Source organism: Poecilia formosa, unplaced genomic scaffold, assembly GCF_000485575.1.
Source record: "Poecilia formosa unplaced genomic scaffold, Poecilia_formosa-5.1.2 Scaffold344, whole genome shotgun sequence".
Lineage (NCBI taxonomy): Eukaryota > Metazoa > Chordata > Actinopteri > Cyprinodontiformes > Poeciliidae > Poecilia > Poecilia formosa.
In genome coordinates this window covers 500288-519474 of record NW_006800283.1, presented here as the reverse complement: position 1 = coordinate 519474, position 19187 = coordinate 500288, and the positions used below count along the sequence as shown (strand labels likewise).

Genomic DNA, 19187 nt, shown 5'->3' with positions numbered 1-19187 from the left:
CATTTTAGTGCCATTTGTAATATAGAAACAAAAAAGAAGAAAATGTAACAGAGGAAAAAAGTGGACTTGAGTTGATTTGGCAGAAACAAAATTCCTCTCCTGCACCTTTAACTATAACAATTAAGGCAACACAATAACTATGAACCAAGGATTAATAAGTCCTCGAATCCTGTCATTCATGGTAAAGAGCCGTTCAAAAGAATCGGATCGTTCGTGATTCACTAGTGAGAAACGTGCCGAATAAACCAATTTTGACAAACTTCACATCTATAATATAGTTAAAATAAAACAGCTATTACATATGTATGGATTTTTTTGTGATTAAATTTAGACCGCAGAGCTTTGCAAGTACAACGACGTTATCTGCTGTTTAGGTTCAGGGCAGCAACATGTAGGAAAACTTTACTTAGAAAATAAGGAAGTAGGTGATGTATGCTGCACCAGATGATTTTCTCTAAGAATACGACTCCAAACGTGTAAAACTGAACACGGTTCCGCTGTTTTATCCTGTAGTCCGATAATCGTTAGCTAACCGAGTTATATCGTCAAACAACCCGTCGATAACTTTGCATTTCCCCTCCCGTAGCCTACCTTTGTGTTCCTCGCTTTGTTTTTCAAACACTCTTCCTCTCTTCGACGTCTTCTCTGAGGTAAAGAAACGCTCCCAACAGACCGGAAGTCATGTTAAGGTAGATGTAAAATGACACGGTGGAAGAATAAAACAACTGCGCGCGACCATTGAAAGGTGTAGCTACCTGAGGGAACAGATCCTTGTCAGCGGACTGGACACGCCCCGCTTCCTTGTCGGCCCTGGCCAAACAACAGAGCAGACACAAACAGCTTTCACAGCAAACACGATTCACTGTTCGAAAAGTTTAAGCTTCGACGTAAAACTATGGAGGCCTCTTTCCGCCACTTTGACGAAAAAACAAAAAACAAAACCTTGTGTCGTCTTCCTCTAATATCTAGATTGACTTTATGCTCTGAAACACTTGAGAGTGACGAACACGTAAAAGAAATAGGAACTCGGCAGGGAGATAAACACTTTTTCACACCATTCTAGACTATACAACTGCTCTAATATATTAGTTGTATATATAGTCAATTTCGATTTCAAATCCCACTCGTGCAATAACCTTTTTATGCCACTAGGTGTCAGGCTAACCTTGCTGTTTTTTACATCTTTGTTTCGATTTGACTTTTTGTCATTTATCCAATGTAATAACGAATTTTCAAATGAAAAACAAATGAGCACAATTTCTTTATATTGTATTCAAGTTCAAGTTGAAAACAGGCATGTTTAGTAGTCATGTAAGGTTTAATAGTCTGCATTTTGTTTTGGCAAAGTGGTACGCTCTGTAATAGATTAATCAGTTTAAATGCAGACTTACTGATGTTTTGTAATGGATCATAGAGAATCATCAGTCATCTCTTGAATAAATTCAGTGGGTGGTTCTTGTAGTTATTACAGGACCATGAACTAAATACTTTTTTTTTTTTAAATGCTTAGTCAGAATTGCTCCCTTCCTGAGGAAGTTTTTGCCTCCAGTCAGCCTTCCTGCTCAGTTCTCTCTGGGAAATCTGCTCCCACATTCCACTTCTGGTCAAAACCTAAAAAAAAAAAAAGTCCTGCAGGAGCTGATAAATATCTGAACAAAAACAATGACTTGTTGATCAATTTCCAGTTCTGCCAACCATCAAATGTTTTCTCTCAATACACTTATATGTAAGTCAGGTTTTATACTCCTGATGGTTAAAGTGCATTGCACAACACTACAACCCACTTGCCAGATTGTGACTTCGGTAGATGTAAACAGGATTTCTTTACCGCGGAAGTAATTTCTTCCTCGGTAAAGACTTCAAGAGAAAGCTGCTAATTACGATTCCAAACTTCATGTGCCGTTTGCTGCCTTTGAAGCCGACAGAAAACACGAGAGTCCCATTTAAATAAATCAAACGGTGTCTTTTCTTTATGATTTTTGGTGAAGTGCCTAATTTCATTTGACTTTGTTCATTAAAAACATTTATTTGATGACATTTTTTTTTTATAAACAGCCAAATTCTAAAAGAAAGAGCAGATATAATAAAATCAATAACATTGCAATCATATTCATTTCATTTTAAATGTATTGAAAAACATTGGAAGCATATGTAAAATACATTGTCTAAAAGCGAAATGTTTGACATTTTGTAAAAAATAAATAATATCAAAACAGGAGTGGAGAGTATATTTTTAGCTACATGCAATAGACGCAAACGTTTTTGATAAATATAAATCTGTTAGACAGATGAAGTGGGGGAAAAAAAAACCCAAAAAAGACAAATTATCTTTAGAGTGTATTAATTTGAACTTCAATGCTGCTCAGTGTTTCATCAACGAGTTTTAAATAAAACATGTCAAAAAAAATAAATAAATAAATTCCCTGTTTTACAATAAAGTGCCGATTGAAAGTTTCTGAAACAAAAGATTCCAGTGTAAGAATATTTTTCAAAAAAAAAAATTCTAATTAAAAAATTACAAAAAGTAAATCCCATATCACTATTAAAGTTTGTCCAAACAGTGAGGTCCAGGCTTCTTATAGTCTGTCCAATAATCGATCAGTTGTTCTGAAGAATCAAGGATGTACGTAATGATCTTAGAGAATTCACAGCGATCATATCTTGTGTTATAGTCCCTAAACTGAGAGTAATCCGGAGGAGATGTAACTGAAAGTCCGAGATTCTTTATGCACATCCCAATATAAGCATCTTCTATGTTAAAAGGCTTGATAGATTTTGAGACCTCCACAAATTTGGCGGGAAGGTCGTTGGAAAAGACGTACCCCATGCCCTGGGTGTATGTGGGATACTGGGGGTCAGGGTACAGCTCCTTGGGAACGTACCACTTGGAGTCCTTGGACCGGATAACGGGCACATTGCCCTTAAGCAATCCTGTCAGATAGTTCTTTTGGGGGATCCCTGGTTTCTTCAACATGATCACCAGGTTATCGACGTTCAGGAACACGTCAGAGTCCACCTTCATGGCGTAGGCTGCTGCAGGGCAGCGCGTGGCCAGCCAGTCCATGATCACCATGGTTTTAATGGTCAGGTTGAGATACGTGTCCAGGAAGTTACTCTGGATCAGATCGTTGTGCTGCTGGTTCTCCTGTTGGAGCTCCTTCACATCAATACCCCCACTGAGACCCAACACGAACAGAGTGAGTACCGTCTCGCCCTGAACCACTCGGTCTTTGCCCCACGTTGCCCGGATTGCGTCCCGAGCCAAAACGTCTTTCGGCGCCACCGGCACCATCAAGACCAGGAAAGGCAAGTTGACTTTGCAAACCTCGGGGTTGTCCATGACAAACCTGTAGTTGTGCGGATACGCTTCATGGTACTGAAGGCGCTGCTGCTGCGCAGGATGTGGCTCTGTTTTTTCATGTATATCATTTAGCATAAGTCTGTGTTTCAGGTGGACTCTATAAGGCGGTGCATTACCCTGAGGAGTTTGGACAAAAAGCCAGCTGAAGGTCTTTTGCAGAGAAAAACCTTCACGTAGTGACTGTGTGTTGTTGCACATGGTGTAGAAGAGATAGAGGATCAGCAGGCAAAAAAGAACCAGGAAATGAAACCAAAAGCGAAATGACGACTTCTTCTCCTGACATAAAGGTTTTCTGTAGAGAAAAAAATTAAAACTGGTTAGCATATTTGGTGATGAGTTGGAATCCCTCCTTGCCATAATCTATGTCTCGCCACAGATTCTGCTCTGTTCTGTCTTATTTTATTGTTTATTGCATGTCCATTTTTGTAAATTGTCAAGGGACTGCAGATGCAAATTAGTTTTTGCTATCATCTACAGCACATCACACTGTGACATCTGTTTGAGTTGTACATTGTCCGGTTTTCAATACAGTTCATTATCATAAGTCTAAACTCCTGGGCTCCTTCAAGGCCTTATTATAACCCCAACTCCAATAAAGTTTGGCCATTGAGTAAAATATAACTTACATCCAGCTGAATTCACTACAAACTCAAGATATTTAATGTTCAAATGGACAAACTTTATTTTTTCATTTATTTAAATGTTAATGCCGGGAACATGTTCCAAAAAAGTTGTGCCCGTATCATCACTGTGCTGCATCACCTTTCCTTTTTGGTATAAAATCTCAAAATTCCTCGCAATTGTACATTGAAGATCATTGTACCTAAATAGTTGGATTCACAAAGTGTTGAACCTGTCCCCATCCTTCCTTGTGAATCAATCACCTGTTTACCCTGTTCTCCAGAGGAATGTTACAAGCAAGTGTTTTTTTTAAGCATCCTTTAACTTTCACCCCCATCCCAACCTGTCCCAGCAAAATTTGAAATATTTATCAAACAGAATTTTCTTCCATAAACTAAAGCAATCAATACATAAGTATTTCTGGTCATACTCATACATATAAACAAGCAAAGAAAACAAAAATCAAACATTTTTGAGGGTAAAAAGTGCTTAACTGAGATCTATTTCTGAACTTGTCTAATTTCTAAATGTTTGTTTGCTGATGACACTTTTCTTAGGGCAACAAGAAACCCCACCCTGACTAATTTGGTTTTATTTGGCAAATTATTTTCTCTGAAAAAGTAAGGCTCCTCTGTTAGCTGCCACAACAAAACAGCACATCTGCCATGCTTCCTGTTATTTGTTCTAGAGCAGCGAACAAAATGACGGCGCTGCTTTATCTAAAACCAACGTTTGTCTTTTGTACATTTAAAACCCTTTTTTTTCAGCATATCCAACTTTATTTACGAAGCATTATTATTTTTCTCATAACCTCCCAAGCCTCCACTCATCAAAAAAATAAAATAATAATAGGCCCTCAATAGTTTACAGTGTCACGAACCACCTGCTACAGAATGTAAACTCAGAAAGAAATGTACTAATTTAAGCATTAGCTTACTTATGTAAAGGATGGGGCTCCCGCTCATCACCGCAGAACATTTCCAGACGTCGCCTTGATCCATTCAGAGCAGAAAACACGAACAAAATGACACCGACTTCGGCGGAGAGCACACCGGAGGCCGGGGACCGACCGAACCCCGAAGGTCCTCACCGGTGGAGCCGCAGGCAGCAGGAGTCCGCTCGTCCGCCGGGGTGACAGGCTCGCTGCGGGATTCTTGACTTCAGGGAAAAGCCTGATAAGGCTGCACCGCTGTTATCGACACGGAGAGGCTGTCACGGCTGTCCACCCGCTCTGAAAACACCCTGAAGTCACTCAACTATGAGAGGAAGCTATGCAAAAGAAAAGCGCTGGCGTGGCCTACTGGAACACCACTAGGGTCAAACTTACAGTAAATTTAGCTTTTTAGAGAACGAGTCAAAGAATACCGTCACTACACTTCTAAGTCAATAATAATAATAATAATAATAATACTTTATGTTCTACGGTTGAACAAAAAAACAGTCAACATATTACAGGATTAGTTTGGGTATAAATCATTTCAATAACTATGTGACAGCTGATCCTACTGTCACACAGACCTGAATGGTAATCATTTTGTTTATCCTTTACATTAATTTAGATATTAATTAGTGAATAGTTTAGATTTTTATTAAAAATTATTTTCATTAGTCTGACCTTTTAGTTAACTATTTGCAGTGCACACATTTAGTTAACTTTATTTGTCAGTTCTTTATATTTTTGTTAAAAGCAACAAATTAATGTATTTGTTTTGAGTTACCAGTTTCCTTAGGAGCTGCTGCTGGAGGGTCACAGAAGAGCTCCCGCTAATTGACATCCATATATGGCTTGCAAAACCTCCTCAGCGGCCATTCCATTTGTTTGCCAGGGGATGGGGAAATTTGGGTTTCTTTAATATAATTTGATCATTTCTTTAATGTTTCTTCTATTTGGTAGTTTCAGTCTAATGTTTGTTTAATTTAAAGATTTGGTATTGTATTTAAGTTTTTGTATGTTTAAATTACCCCTTGTCAGCAGTGGTCTGATCAGCCACTATTTAAGTTCCCCTCATGTCTTGTTAGGTCAGTTTTGTGCTTGAGTTCTTTGTGTTAACACCTGAGTTGTAGTTTGTTATGTTGACCTCAGTTTTGGGCCCAATTCTTCATTGTTTGATTATTTTTGGACTTTTTTGTAATAAATTAAGATTATTTTTTGAATTCCATTCAGCGTCTCTCTGGCTGGTTACTGTGAGAACCCTCACAAACTATAAAAATATAATACAGTTAAACAGGATTCATGCCTAGGTGGGCCCCATGTGGGGAAAAGGAGGGCAGACTATATGGGTCCCACCTAGGAATGCTGGCTGGGAAATGTCACCAAGCATGGGTTTGACAAAAATTTTGAGACAATATTGCATACGCTATTTTTTTATTTATTTATTTTTAGTATGATGACTGAGGCTGTCACCATTTCACCAGCAGATGTCACCATTGAGTAATGAATGAAGCATGATTTAATGAACCTTTGGGCAAAGCAAAGGCTGGAAAGCTTCGTTATTTCACGAAGCATCATTTGGCTGGCGCATGCACCTTGAGCTTATTAACAAATTCGGCACTGTTGGTACGGTTGCCAGGTCTGTCAGCTTCCTGTGTCCATTTATTAAAACTCTTTACAGAAATTCTGGGTCTTTTTGATAACATAAGTTTATCTATAAATTGCTTATTAAAATAATGTAAAGTTTTGTCAAATTTGTTTTTGATAAATTTTTGCACAGATAAATCAACAGATATTAAATGTTCAGTTTAGATTTAATCTCAATGCAAATCATGAACTTTCTGTTGTTCTAGTGTTTCTGCTGCAGAAAGCTGGACCAGAACTTTATTTCCTCCTTAGGGTCCTGAGTTCTGCAGATCATCACCAACTTCAGCTGTTGTATGTCTGATGGATCTGAATCCAGGTTGATCCACAGCAGATAAACAGCAGTTTACAGACCTTCAGAACCAGACTGCACCCCAAACAGCATTAGCTTCTAACTACTCCCATATGNAAGGCTGGAAAGCTTCGTTATTTCACGAAGCATCATTTGGCTGGCGCATGCACCTTGAGCTTATTAACAAATTCGGCACTGTTGGTACGGTTGCCAGGTCTGTCAGCTTCCTGTGTCCATTTATTAAAACTCTTTACAGAAATTCTGGGTCTTTTTGATAACATAAGTTTATCTATAAATTGCTTATTAAAATAATGTAAAGTTTTGTCAAATTTGTTTTTGATAAATTTTTGCACAGATAAATCAACAGATATTAAATGTTCAGTTTAGATTTAATCTCAATGCAAATCATGAACTTTCTGTTGTTCTAGTGTTTCTGCTGCAGAAAGCTGGACCAGAACTTTATTTCCTCCTTAGGGTCCTGAGTTCTGCAGATCATCACCAACTTCAGCTGTTGTATGTCTGATGGATCTGAATCCAGGTTGATCCACAGCAGATAAACAGCAGTTTACAGACCTTCAGAACCAGACTGCACCCCAAACAGCATTAGCTTCTAACTACTCCCATATGAAACCTGTAGAGGACGCTACAAAATATTTAAGGTTTTTTCATATAGGCAGCATCAGAGGGGACTCTCTTAGACGCTAAAGGTTAGCCGCTGCTCTGTCTCTCAGAGGCCCGTTGGATACCTGAGGAAAACGCCTTCACTTGTTAGTGGTGAACACGTTTCCGTCAGCCAGAGCATTTTGAAGCTTCAGAAAACCCGACTGCTGTTGACTGATCAGAACCAGGAATCTGTCTCTTGTGGGACCAACAAGCAGAAGGATGTGAAATCATCTCTGTCATCAGGCAGAAACTGAGCACAAACAGTCCGTTTCCACTGTTGGGTGGGGTTCTGCTTGTTGGTGTGACCCAGCTGACCCAGGGAGGATGATCTGACCTCATGAGAGGTTACAAATAAAAGCTGCGTTGCACTTTGAGTTCCATCAAACTATTGTTTTTTTATTTTCAAAGAAGCTGAGGGATTGGTCGGTTAAAAGAAAATCTTAAGATTTAGACTCTGTATGTCTTAAATACCAATAAAAAAAGGGTAACGCATAACGGCGACCGGTGAGCTCATTCTCTTTGTCTTCATTTTGCAGCTAAAATCCAAACCATCTGTGGCCAAATTTAATTTCTCCTTTTGAGAGAACAAACTTATCGCTGCTTTCCTCTGTGTCTCTCTGTATTGGCTCCAGAGAGAAGCGGACAAACTCTCCCGACGTTTTCAGAAGACAAAATGCACTCCTGAAAGTTTTACGCTGCGTTCCAGTTAACTCAGAAATGGGAACCCGGAGCTGGACTTGATGTCAAGATAACAGCATTCTAGTAAGGAAGTCAGAATTTCAACATGGTGAAGCAATAACTTACAAACATTTTAATCTTTACTTTCCATAAGCAAGCACCACCCACTTTTAATTTAAGTTTAGAGTTGTAGGTGCTACATGCAACACTTATTTTTGTCTTGATAGTACGTGTTGAAAGCTAAACTTCCTTCTAACAGTTTTAGACTTCCCCACACAGGTGCTTAAAAATAAAACAAACTACAGTGTTTAAAGAAAACTGTAGATGGAACAGGAAACGCCACATCACCAGTTCGGCAGTATTTAAAACAAAAACCAAAAAAAAAGTCCCGTATCTACAATTGTCAACATCAGTCAACATCCTTAATGGTGGATATGAAACCCTCATATCGTGATGAGTTTTAGTATGTACTAAGTCAAAATCCAGAACAATTAAAAACAAATCTAAAGAACATGTGGAAAATTGTGGCTGAAAAGAAAAACAAATCAAATACAAAACTCACAAAACGTAACATTTTATTCCAAAATCCCAGGTACATCGTTTAAAATCAATTAACAGGAACACAGTTGATTTATGTTTTTAATTTACTGGACATAGCCAACATAATGCAACCTTTTCTCTGATAGTCGTAGTTGCATGTACTAATTTATGTTGTGCTAACTTCAAGTAAAAGTTCTTGCCCTTTTTTCATGTTGACATGTTAGTTTTGGTGATGACATCCATTACTCAGTAAAGTGCAGGCCAGCTTCTCTGTTTGAATAACAGTGCAATTTCCTTTTTAAAATATAACAAAACACACAGAAAAAACATATAAAACCATTTTTAAAAGAATAGCACATCAATTCCAGTAGTGGTTCACATCCTGCCAGATTAACTGAAACATGTATAACAGCTTTGCTTCACGAAATTTGAAGCAAAAAACTCTTTTTTTTTTAAACGTTGATTGCCATTCCCAATTTTTCAACCTGCAGAATATCTAGAAATAAGTTACATCATCACATTGAATCCGTAGTGTGAACGGCTTTAGCAGTGAGGTCCAGGCTTCTTGTAGTCTGCCCAATAGTTTTTCAATTGTTCCGAAGAGCTAAGAATGTACGTAATGATCTTAGAGAATTCACAGCGATCGTACTTAGAATTATACGCCTTAAACTGTGAAGGGTCTGGCGGAGACGTCGGCGAAAGTCCCAGCTTTTTAATGCACATCCCAATATAAGCGTCCTCTATGTTAAAAGGCTTGATAGATTTTGAGACCTCCACAAATTTGGTGGGCAGGTCATTGGAAAAGACGTACCCCATGCCCAGAGTGTATGTGGGATACTGAGGGTTGGGGTACATCTCTTCGGGAACGTACCACTTGGAGTTCTTGGACCGGATAACGGGTCTGTTCCACATGAGCATTCCTGTCAGATAGTTTTTTTGGGGGATCCCTGGTTTCTTCAACATGATCACCAGGTTATCGACGTTCAGGAACATGTCAGAGTCCACCTTCATGGCGTAGGCCGCTGCAGGGCAGCGCGTGGCCAGCCAGTCCATGATCACCATGGTTTTAATGGTCAGGTTGAGATACGTGTCCAGGAAGTTACTCTGGATCAGATCGTTGTGCTGCTGGTTCTCCTGTTGGAGCTTCTCAACGTCGTGTCTTTTATCGAGACCCAACACGAACAGAGTGAGTACCGTCTCACCCTGAACCACTCGGTCTTTGCCCCACGTTGCCCGGATCGCGTCCCGAGCCGCAACGTTGCTTGGTGCCACCGTCACCATCAGGACCAGGAAAGGCGAGTTGACTTTGCAAACCTCGGGGTTGTCCATGACAAACCTGTAGTTGTGCGGATACGCTTCATGGTACTGAAGGCCTTCAGGGGTCGGTGTCGTCTTTTCCTTCATTGTATTTAGAAAAGCTCTGTGTTTTGGGGGAATCAGATAAGCAGGTGTGTTCACTTGAATGCTCTGGTTGAAAAAACGCTGGTACTGTCTCTGAAGAGAGAACGTTTCGGACCACGACAGGGTGCTATCCGAAAAGGCCAAGAACACGACGAACACCAGCAGACACAGCATGAGCAGTCCATAAAACCAGGAGTTGAACGCAGGAAGCTTTTGATGAAGCAGGTGTTTGGGAAACTGTCTGGAAAGGAAAAAAAATCTAATTAAAACTCATTAACGTTTCATTCCTAAATCAATATGATACGAAATAAATACATCAGCAGCTTAATAGCTGTGATGTTATTTTGCCCTATTTCATAATAAGAATTTTATCCACTCAAAAAAATTTATCTAACACAAACCCAACCCATCATGCTTAAGTTACTTTTCATTAGGATTTCATGCAATCTACCAACACTAAGTAGGGCATCATGGCAAAGTACAAGAAAAACACACATTTCTCTTTTTTTATTCAGCTGAAACTTGTCCACTAACCGCGTTCAGCCCCATTTCCTCCTTTAACCTGCTTAACGACACTTTAACTTTAGGGTCACATGTCCTGGATACAGTTCTCTGACAGACTTTGTTCATTAACACGAATAAATAATCTTCCTCATGCACTTTGTGGAGTGCCACACGATTCAGTGCAAAAAACAGGATGAATTAATTTTCTGCCTTTAAGTTAGGACATGACAGAGGCTCTAAAAGAACAACTGCTTCGCTAGTCACTTACTCTAGCTGGCATTAAATTGTCCTCTGGTAATGATGTAAAGAACTTTGGCATTATTTTCAAGCGGCACATGTTGGCTAAGGTCAAAGGTCAGATAAATGTATGTAGCACATTTACAACAACTCAAGATGCACAACAAAAAACAACCAAAAAAAATTAAAATGCATAACACTGAAGCAATTAAGATTAAAAAAAAAAAACTTAGACAGAAAAAAAGTCTTAAAGGGCTCTTCAACTAACAAAGACAAAGGCAAAAAGTATGAATTGATCATCTTAATCTCTCAGATTTTAACGTGTTAAAATTTTAAACGCAGTTCTTTTTTTTCTTTTCTTTTTGTCTCTTCTCCTGTGAATCTGACGCACAACCTACATGCGCAAACCACAGCGGTGGTGAAGATGGTCGAGGTCCGTGATACGTCAGAACTATTTCCTAATAGAACCCTGTGGTCTCAGACTGCTTAGACTTAAGAGTTAAGCTGAGCTATTTGTGCTGTTAAAGGCTTCTGGAGGACAAACCAACCACTTATCCTACTTCTCTGGAGTGAAAGAAAAAAAACAGTCACCAGTCAGATTGAGTAGTTTTACAAACAGAGTTATCTCTTAGCTGCACACATGCTAGCATGCTATAATAAGAAGGGTACAGGACAGGCGGCAGATAAAAGCAACACAAACGATGCTTATAAGATGTTAGGTTCTGAAAAATCAGAAATATCACATCTTCTTATGAGTCAGACTTTGACTTCTATAAATGTCAACCAGTACCAGTGTACTGCAGATTAACTGGAAGGCCTCACTGAATACATTTTAAAGATTACGTCTTTTCACCAACATTGAAACATCAGTTCATCTCATCTGTTTCTTCTTGTGACTGTGAGATAGAATTAGACTGAACAGATCTGCCCTTATGGACTGGAAACATTGTCACGATACCCAATCTATAATGTCTTTTAATATTGGGACCGATACAGATGTTAGTATCAGATCGGTGCATTTCTAGTAACGTTCCAAAAAGTTTTGTTTGTTGCTAAATAATGTTGACAAAAGTGCATGACCTTTCCATCTTTCTACATTGAACGAATGAAAGTGAAATCCTGTTAAAGCTTTTAAGTTTAGACAGTAAGCTTAAACTTAAGTGACAAAAAGTGTTTCCTTTCTTTTTAGTTCACGGGAGCTGGACAATTAGCCCGATTATGTCGTCACTTCTTTTGCTTTTATCACTTATTTTATTCTGGGTCATTGTGCTTTAAATTTTTTTTTAATGTAACTATTTTGCCTATTTTACATGTGAAGCACATTAATAGTGCTATACAAACAAAGAGTGATTGTACATCGCTAGTCGTTCACATTGTTCAATGCTAGCTTACATGGGGGAAAAAAGCTCTAGAGAAGTGATAAAACATTACACATCACCAGGGGAACTGCCTGCTCACCACAGGAATAGGATGTTGGCTCACACACCCAGACACAGGCTGATATGACAGATAACAGTTTTAACCAGTAGTGAAATGGTTATGCTGACAGTGTTCCAACACCATGATAAAAGTGCTTGCTGCTAGTGCTTTCATTTTCTATCTTTCTTTTTTTTTTTTAAAAGCGCAAGCAATCTCACCGCCGATCAGCGCGTGCAGTTTCACAGCATCAGAAAGTTTAGCGTGTCGTTAACACTTTGTAGCAGGTTTTATGTGTTTAATCAAAAACAGTTGCATGATAGAAACATTTTTTTTATGTCATGAGTGTTAGCTAGGCTAAATAGTTTTTCTTTCAGTGGTCATCGCATTCACCGTCTCCTTTTGTCACGTCTGCACTCTTCTTTCTGGAGTACGTCAGGACAAATCCTACGTCACTAAAAATATTAAAATCATAACATTTTAACATTAAAATCATCACACACACACACACACACACAACAGTAGCTAAGAATGAGGAAGTTAATGTACATTATAAAGCACTTTCAGCATTTTGGAAATGTATGCAGCTTAGGGGCTATGATGGATTGTGAAACGCCAAGTTTTGCAGCGTGGCAGTTGCAGCTGTCACACTGCAACCGCATGCAAGCTTGACATAAAAGAAAATGACAATTTTTCCTCTAGACATAATAATAATCATTTTTAAAAAGGCGTCTCTGCCAGGACTAACAACATCATCAACCCAGGAAATACAGACTTGTCGATCAGTGTTGTTTTCTTTTTATATATTTTTATATAATTTGCATCCAAAGCAACGGGAAATTTTTCTGTAACGTGATGTGGAAATCGGTTTTCACCCAATTCTTGGCTCCATCACCAAACGATGCAGCGATTATCTCAAAGCTATATACTACTATAACCAAACCAAAGCGCAGAAACGCTACTCAACAGGAAGCGTGTGAAATACGAACAACTTCGGAGTGGAAATGGATCGGAAACGTCACGTGCCTTTCATGATCACCTCCTGCTCTAAAATGATGAGCAAGTTTAATTCAAACCATTTAATAAAGACTTTTCTCCTTGAGTCAATACAGTTTATTATCTCGAAAAATTACTGTTAGTGAAAAAAATATCTTTACTTAATTTTGTTTCAAGCTGAAACGAGACATTTGATAGCTGGGCTTCCTGGAAAGAAAAGTGAAAATACATCTACCTGCACATTTGACTGTCAGTAGATTAAGTAGATTCAGGATTAGTATTACATTTTGATATGTCTATGGTACCAAACTGACTTGTTCTTAGACAGCAATAGAGAAAATTCAGCACCAGAGTTTAAATGCTTTCACTCAGTTATGGATTTTTCTTTTTTAATAAACACTGTCCAAACCACCCTGGCCTTTTGTGAAAAAGTAATTACCCATTTATTTATTTATTTATTTTGTAATTTTTTATGTGGAACATTTATTTATTTATTTATTTTTAGGCTATGGCTGTAGAATCAAGACGTCTCTTCTTTCATAGAACCTGTCTGACAACATGAAGTAGGCACAAAGATCTCAAAAGGCAACAAACTACAGAAATACGAAAATGTTTGATCAGCAAAGTGATTGAGATCCCTTCATCCATGAAGATCAGAAACATTTTAAAGCCATTTAAAGTCACAACAGAGTGGTGAACCTAACAAAGCTAAGAAAACAGAAAGAAGCACACACGGAGCACCCCAAGGCTCAATCCTGGAGACATGGAAAATTAATAAATGCTTAAAATTAAAATGCCGCTTGTATTATAACGGAGCTGGCATGGCCTAAAAATATATATTTTTTAAAAATCGCTTCAAAAATATTAAAGTCGGGCAGAGAGGATTTGACCAAGTTAAGATTTACCTCTGATATAAAAAGTAACAGCGTGTTCTCTGTGGAAGAGATCAGGCTGTAGCATGTTGAACTACAATTCCTTCTCCAGGTTTGTTGACTGAAGTTTCAGTGAGTTCAATAATTCAGAGCCCTTACCTTCTCAGGCCAAGTTCTCCATCCGAACCAGCGTCTTGGTCCCCCATGGCTGCTGCGAACCGAGCCGACCCGCTCCGAGCCTCCGGGTTCAATGGTCGCCCCCCAGTACTGTAGCCTCTCACCCGCGGAAGGGACGAGTCATTTCTATGGACAGGTGTACAACTTGCTGCAGTCACCGGGGGAGTGAACACTTCAACTTCTGCTAACACGGAAAACGAAAAGAAAAATGTGAGGGGCGTGATACTGAAGAAAAGAACACACCTCCAATTGTAATAATGAAAAAAAAAACGTTTCTAATCTAAACTTTCAATTAAATTAGGCTCCCAAACCGTCCCATTCATGCAGGCTGCGCTTTATAAGGTAAGTTTTATGTAATTTGTTAGGGCTGAGTGAATTTTATTATTATTATTATTATTATTATTATTATTATTATTATTATTATTATTATTATTATTATTATTATTATTATTATTATTATTATTATTATTGTAGCCTAAGACTGTTTTTATGCAAATATTGGTATGAGGTTTGTAAAGTTACACAGTAAACACTTAACGTTTGGTTTGTTTGGGTGTTCATTTTTCAAAGTCATATTTTACTCCTACAGTAAAGCTGCAAACTTAATATTTAATTAAGTTAAATATTTAGCTTACAAACCAACGATTTGACTTTCAAATTAAATATTTCTGCAATATGCCAGTCTTACTTTAACAGTGTTCACACTACCTGGTGTTAAATCAGCATTTGTGAAAGAGTTACAAAGTTTGCACCCATTTTTTTTTTTTTTGATAAATTAACACCACACATTGTTCTACATTCAACAACACCAGGTGTCACATGAACGTCACAATTTTTACACTTCAGTTACCATTTTTATTTATGTCTGTTTCAGCTAATGAAAATCTCAATATCAGTTTTAGTTATTTTGTTAGTTTTAACATTATTTTTTTTTCTCTTCATTAATTTGTCTTTTGCTTTTGGGGTGACACCATCTACTTCGCTGAATGACCTTTCACCCCACAACCAGGTCATGGTTTGCTTACATGCATAAACTGCTTCTGTTATGCTTTGTGTCTAATTTGCACAAATTTCACCAATATATTGTGAGTACATGGGCGTCATCTTTTTTTTTTTTTACATGTGAAGCAATAAAGTGGCTTAATCATTACAAAAGCTTCCGTCTTCTGGCTCTGAGCTCTCAGGCCTCCTGACGGCTCAGTGACAAATAACCAATATGCTGTTTTATGGCTCTCTGTTAGTTAAAAAAAAAAAAAAAAAAAAGGTTCAGCTCTCTGGCCTTTGTCCCTTTGCTGCGGTTGGGCTGATCCGCGTTACAGCTACCGGTGACGCTCGCTAAAGCTTGAACAGCATTGTGTTGCAGCCTTCACAAATGCCAGATGGCTTTTTTCCTTGAAATAATAGAGAAACGGATATTAGAAAGCAGAAGGAAGATTCTGAGAAAGAGGAAATTTTGAAAAATAATGGTCACTCATTTATTGTCCAATAAAGGTAACAGGAGTGAGAAGTTAATACTAAAACCGTAACAGAGGAAGCTGGAAAGCTACGCTCCAGGAACTGTCAAAGTTTTTTTTAAACCTCTTTTAATTGGACAGCACTTTACCAAGTAAAGTACTTGATCGTTTCTATAGTCTGGCCCCATAGATTAGAGCTAATTTACTTTCATTTGAATATTAACTAAAATTGTATATCTACATCTACAATTACCTGCAAGCTTAAAGGTCACACACCATTTGTACTTCGTTGAACAGGTTAGGTTAGGTCGATGCGTTATACAAAACATGATCGTTACATTTTTATGCACAAAATAATTCTTAGTTAAGATTTTAGTCTGCTCACTTGAGCTCCTTTCAGAACAAGATGTTTTAAGGCGTCTTGTCACTTTAAGTCCAATAAGTCATTCCTGGCCACGACCCCCAAACGCTAATTCAAAGTTTACACTCGGATGTGAAAATGGCTGCAAACGGATGCAGAGTTATGCAACCATACATCTTTGAAAAGCAGAAGTGGATCCTCCTGCACAACCATCAAAATTGCAAGCAACTCGTTTCTGGATGTGTCCAAATCTTCTAATTTATTGTTTTCATGCTTAATTTCAGTTATTGATGGTAATTTAAAAAGAAAAACTGAAAGCATGGTTGGAAATGTTAAATTTACATTTTTTTTCCTTCTACCGTTTCATTATAGCATGAATAAATATCAGGAGAATCAAAAATATGAATAAATGTAGTTTCAGTGTGAAGCTCAGTAACTATAGATCACACTTCTATTGACTTTGTCCTCTACAGATCTGAACCGTGGAAAATTCCTCTAAAAGAGAAGTCAGAGGACGTAGAGGAAAACATCCAGAATTCGACATTGCAAAATGTCTCAATTGTAAATACCACTGTGACTTGTGGATGTCAAATTTCTGTGTTAGCTGTTCGAATGAGGTAAGCTTATTGTCTATATAAAGATCATATAAAGAAGTTTGGAAAATATGCTGTTTATGCTTTCCTGCAGGATCAAGTTTCCACACTGAACAGGATTACATTACCCTAATACATCCACCAGAACCAGGTCATCATGTTCTCTGCTTCTACGAAACAGAGTAATCTGAAAGGTTCGTTGCAAACAAGGCCTGTTTTACCTGGCACTGCACCTTCTCAGATTTCATATGTTCTTCCCCAGGCAGGGAAAAAAGATCCTTCACAACTACAACGCATAAATCATAAAGTCATTAAAATAACATAATATTTTAATGACTTTATGGACCTCTTTTGTGTCTGAAATAAAGATTGATTGATTGATTGATTGATTGATCTCCTCTGTGATTCTTATCTGTGTGCATCGGGACTTTCCTGAGCTATCAAAGAGACAGGAAAACGTCAGATAACTGACCGTTAGCGCATTCAAATTTTACAACCTCTGATCAGTGAAATAATTAATATTTACTCTAGCTGGGTGGAAAGGCGTCAGTGACATTATCCCATGTAAACGCAGCAGCGTTTGCTTTGTCATTTAACCTTTACAAAGTTAAAAGCTCCAAGTCTAGTGAGAACTATATATTCTTCTTAATAAATGTCACATTAGTTCTGTTAATGACAGAGGGAGTAAGGCTTGGATGAGAGAAAATAAGAAATGAAAAGAAATAACTGAATCAAAGATCCAAAACAACACGTCATGATCTCTTTATTTTAAATAAAAAACAAACTCAACACAGCTGAGTGTTCAACAAATACTCACAGCTCGATTTTGATTAACATTTCTACAAATTTTGTGGCTAGCACAGCGTAATGGGCCTATAATTACCCTTAGGTATGAGGAAAACGCCCATGGTGGTTTGATGTGTGATGGATTGATGAGTTCTTCTTAATTAATTAGCCTGGTTGTGTGTGGTTTAATGTTTAGTGCATATATCACATAGCCTAAAAATGTGATTTTTTTCTCTTTTAAAGTTGGCATTAAGTACATTTATTTTTGTAATTTCAATTTGCACAGATGTATTGTCAATGGAAACGCAGTCAGCGACAGGAAAGAATGGGCTTTTCACGTCGCTGTTTCACAGAAACAGTTTTTTTTTTTTTTTTAAAAGCATTTCCTTGAACCTTGTGCCAGAGCTCTGCGGTAACATGAATCTTCTGGTTTTCCAGACGTGAAAAGCTCGTATTGCAGGTCTGACGGCCGTGCGGCTTGTCGTTGGTGTGAGCGCAACTGTCAACTAGTATGAAGTTAACAACCATAAAATGCACTTTATTCTAACAGAAAATGATGTGTCTGGCGTGTGCATCGTGATGCAACCTGGTAACGCTCTTAAATAAAAGACAAAGAAGATCAAAAGGGTGGGAAGTTACTGGGCCACACCTGATCTGAAGAGCTTCACTTTCTTTGCTTTTCATTGTGTGTTTTGTACAAAGCTTCTGGCGTTGAAGCATCTCTCGTTCCATCGAAAAACATTTGACACCTGAGAGGAGAGACGCCGAGAGAACACAAGTCAGTAAATGAAGCGACATAATTCGATTTGGAACAGTAAATGATGGAGCCTCTAAAGAGCCTCTGTAAAAGTACAACCTACTTGTCAGGCATTCTGCCACTCAGAAAAGCTGTACCTGTCGAAATTCTTCACATTTTATTTTAATTGTCTTTCGATGGGATTTTTACGACATGGCGTCCAGGATAAAGTCTCACATTAATTTTACTCGCAAAAGAAGTTTTCTTTTGCGTTCCCTCGCAATAAGCTTATATTGCTTACCACATCATGGCTGGTCTACAGTCACAAATGTCAATTGAAAATTTCAAATATATACACACTTAAAGAGCCTCGGTGAAAACGAGTTTATTCTTAACTCTTTGGTGGATAAAACTGATTGAAAATCGATTTATTTACTGCATGCTTATGTCTGTCAGGTTGAGGTGGACCTCATGGAAACATCCCTTTATCCGTCCTTCTCCGTGCTTGGGTCCTCTTCTTACAACAGTGATAGTTACACTTCTAATTAACGTAGACGGATGGAGTCATTAAAAGCAAGATATTAAGAATCATTATATCGCGTGTGATACGTGTCTTAAAATCCAAAACAAAGTTCCCAAAGAAAGTGGGAACATTTCAAGTTTTTCTCATTAGCAATTGATGTAGTAAGTATGCCGGGCCAATGGGTGGCGCTGTAACACTTCCAAAAAAAGGACAGAAAGAACAGAATGCTTGATTTTTGTGACGTTTTGAAATGAATCAACTCTGGAAGCGGGTTTCTAAAACGATCGTTTCTGCTCTCCAAAGACGGCGAATGCTTGTAGACACACAGGCTGAACGACAAAACGCAAAACGCTTGAAGGCGACACCTAAAATCGTCTCCGAAATTTCACGAGGAACTCAAA

General features: G+C 38.2%; 3 protein-coding genes across 4 annotated transcripts in view; all 3 read right to left on the bottom strand.

The window, feature by feature from the left end:
• Window positions 1-1178, bottom strand: part of LOC103153263 (beta-1,3-galactosyltransferase 2-like) — an 8334-nt gene extending 7156 nt beyond the window's left edge. For both annotated transcript variants that reach the window (XM_016661801.1, XM_016661802.1), the window contains exon 1: window positions 592-1178. The gene's annotated coding sequence lies outside the window, so the exon portion shown is untranslated. The remainder of the gene's footprint in view (window positions 1-591) is intronic.
• Window positions 1179-2006: 828 nt separating this feature from the next.
• On the bottom strand, window positions 2007-5275 carry LOC103153261 (beta-1,3-galactosyltransferase 5-like). Its single transcript, XM_007574112.2, has 2 exons — window positions 4920-5275; window positions 2007-3653 (listed from the first exon to the last, which is right to left on the bottom strand). The coding sequence occupies exons 1-2, from the start codon at window positions 4958-4960 to the stop codon at window positions 2543-2545; spliced, it is 1152 nt and encodes a 383-aa protein (XP_007574174.1). The 5' UTR covers window positions 4961-5275; the 3' UTR covers window positions 2007-2542.
• A 3541-nt stretch (window positions 5276-8816) lies between these two features.
• On the bottom strand, window positions 8817-14525 carry LOC103153262 (beta-1,3-galactosyltransferase 1-like). Its single transcript, XM_007574115.2, has 2 exons — window positions 14316-14525; window positions 8817-10372 (listed from the first exon to the last, which is right to left on the bottom strand). Exons 1-2 carry the CDS (start codon window positions 14360-14362, stop codon window positions 9274-9276), a joined length of 1146 nt encoding a protein of 381 aa, XP_007574177.1. The 5' UTR covers window positions 14363-14525; the 3' UTR covers window positions 8817-9273.
• Between the last annotated feature and the right edge of the window lie 4662 nt (window positions 14526-19187).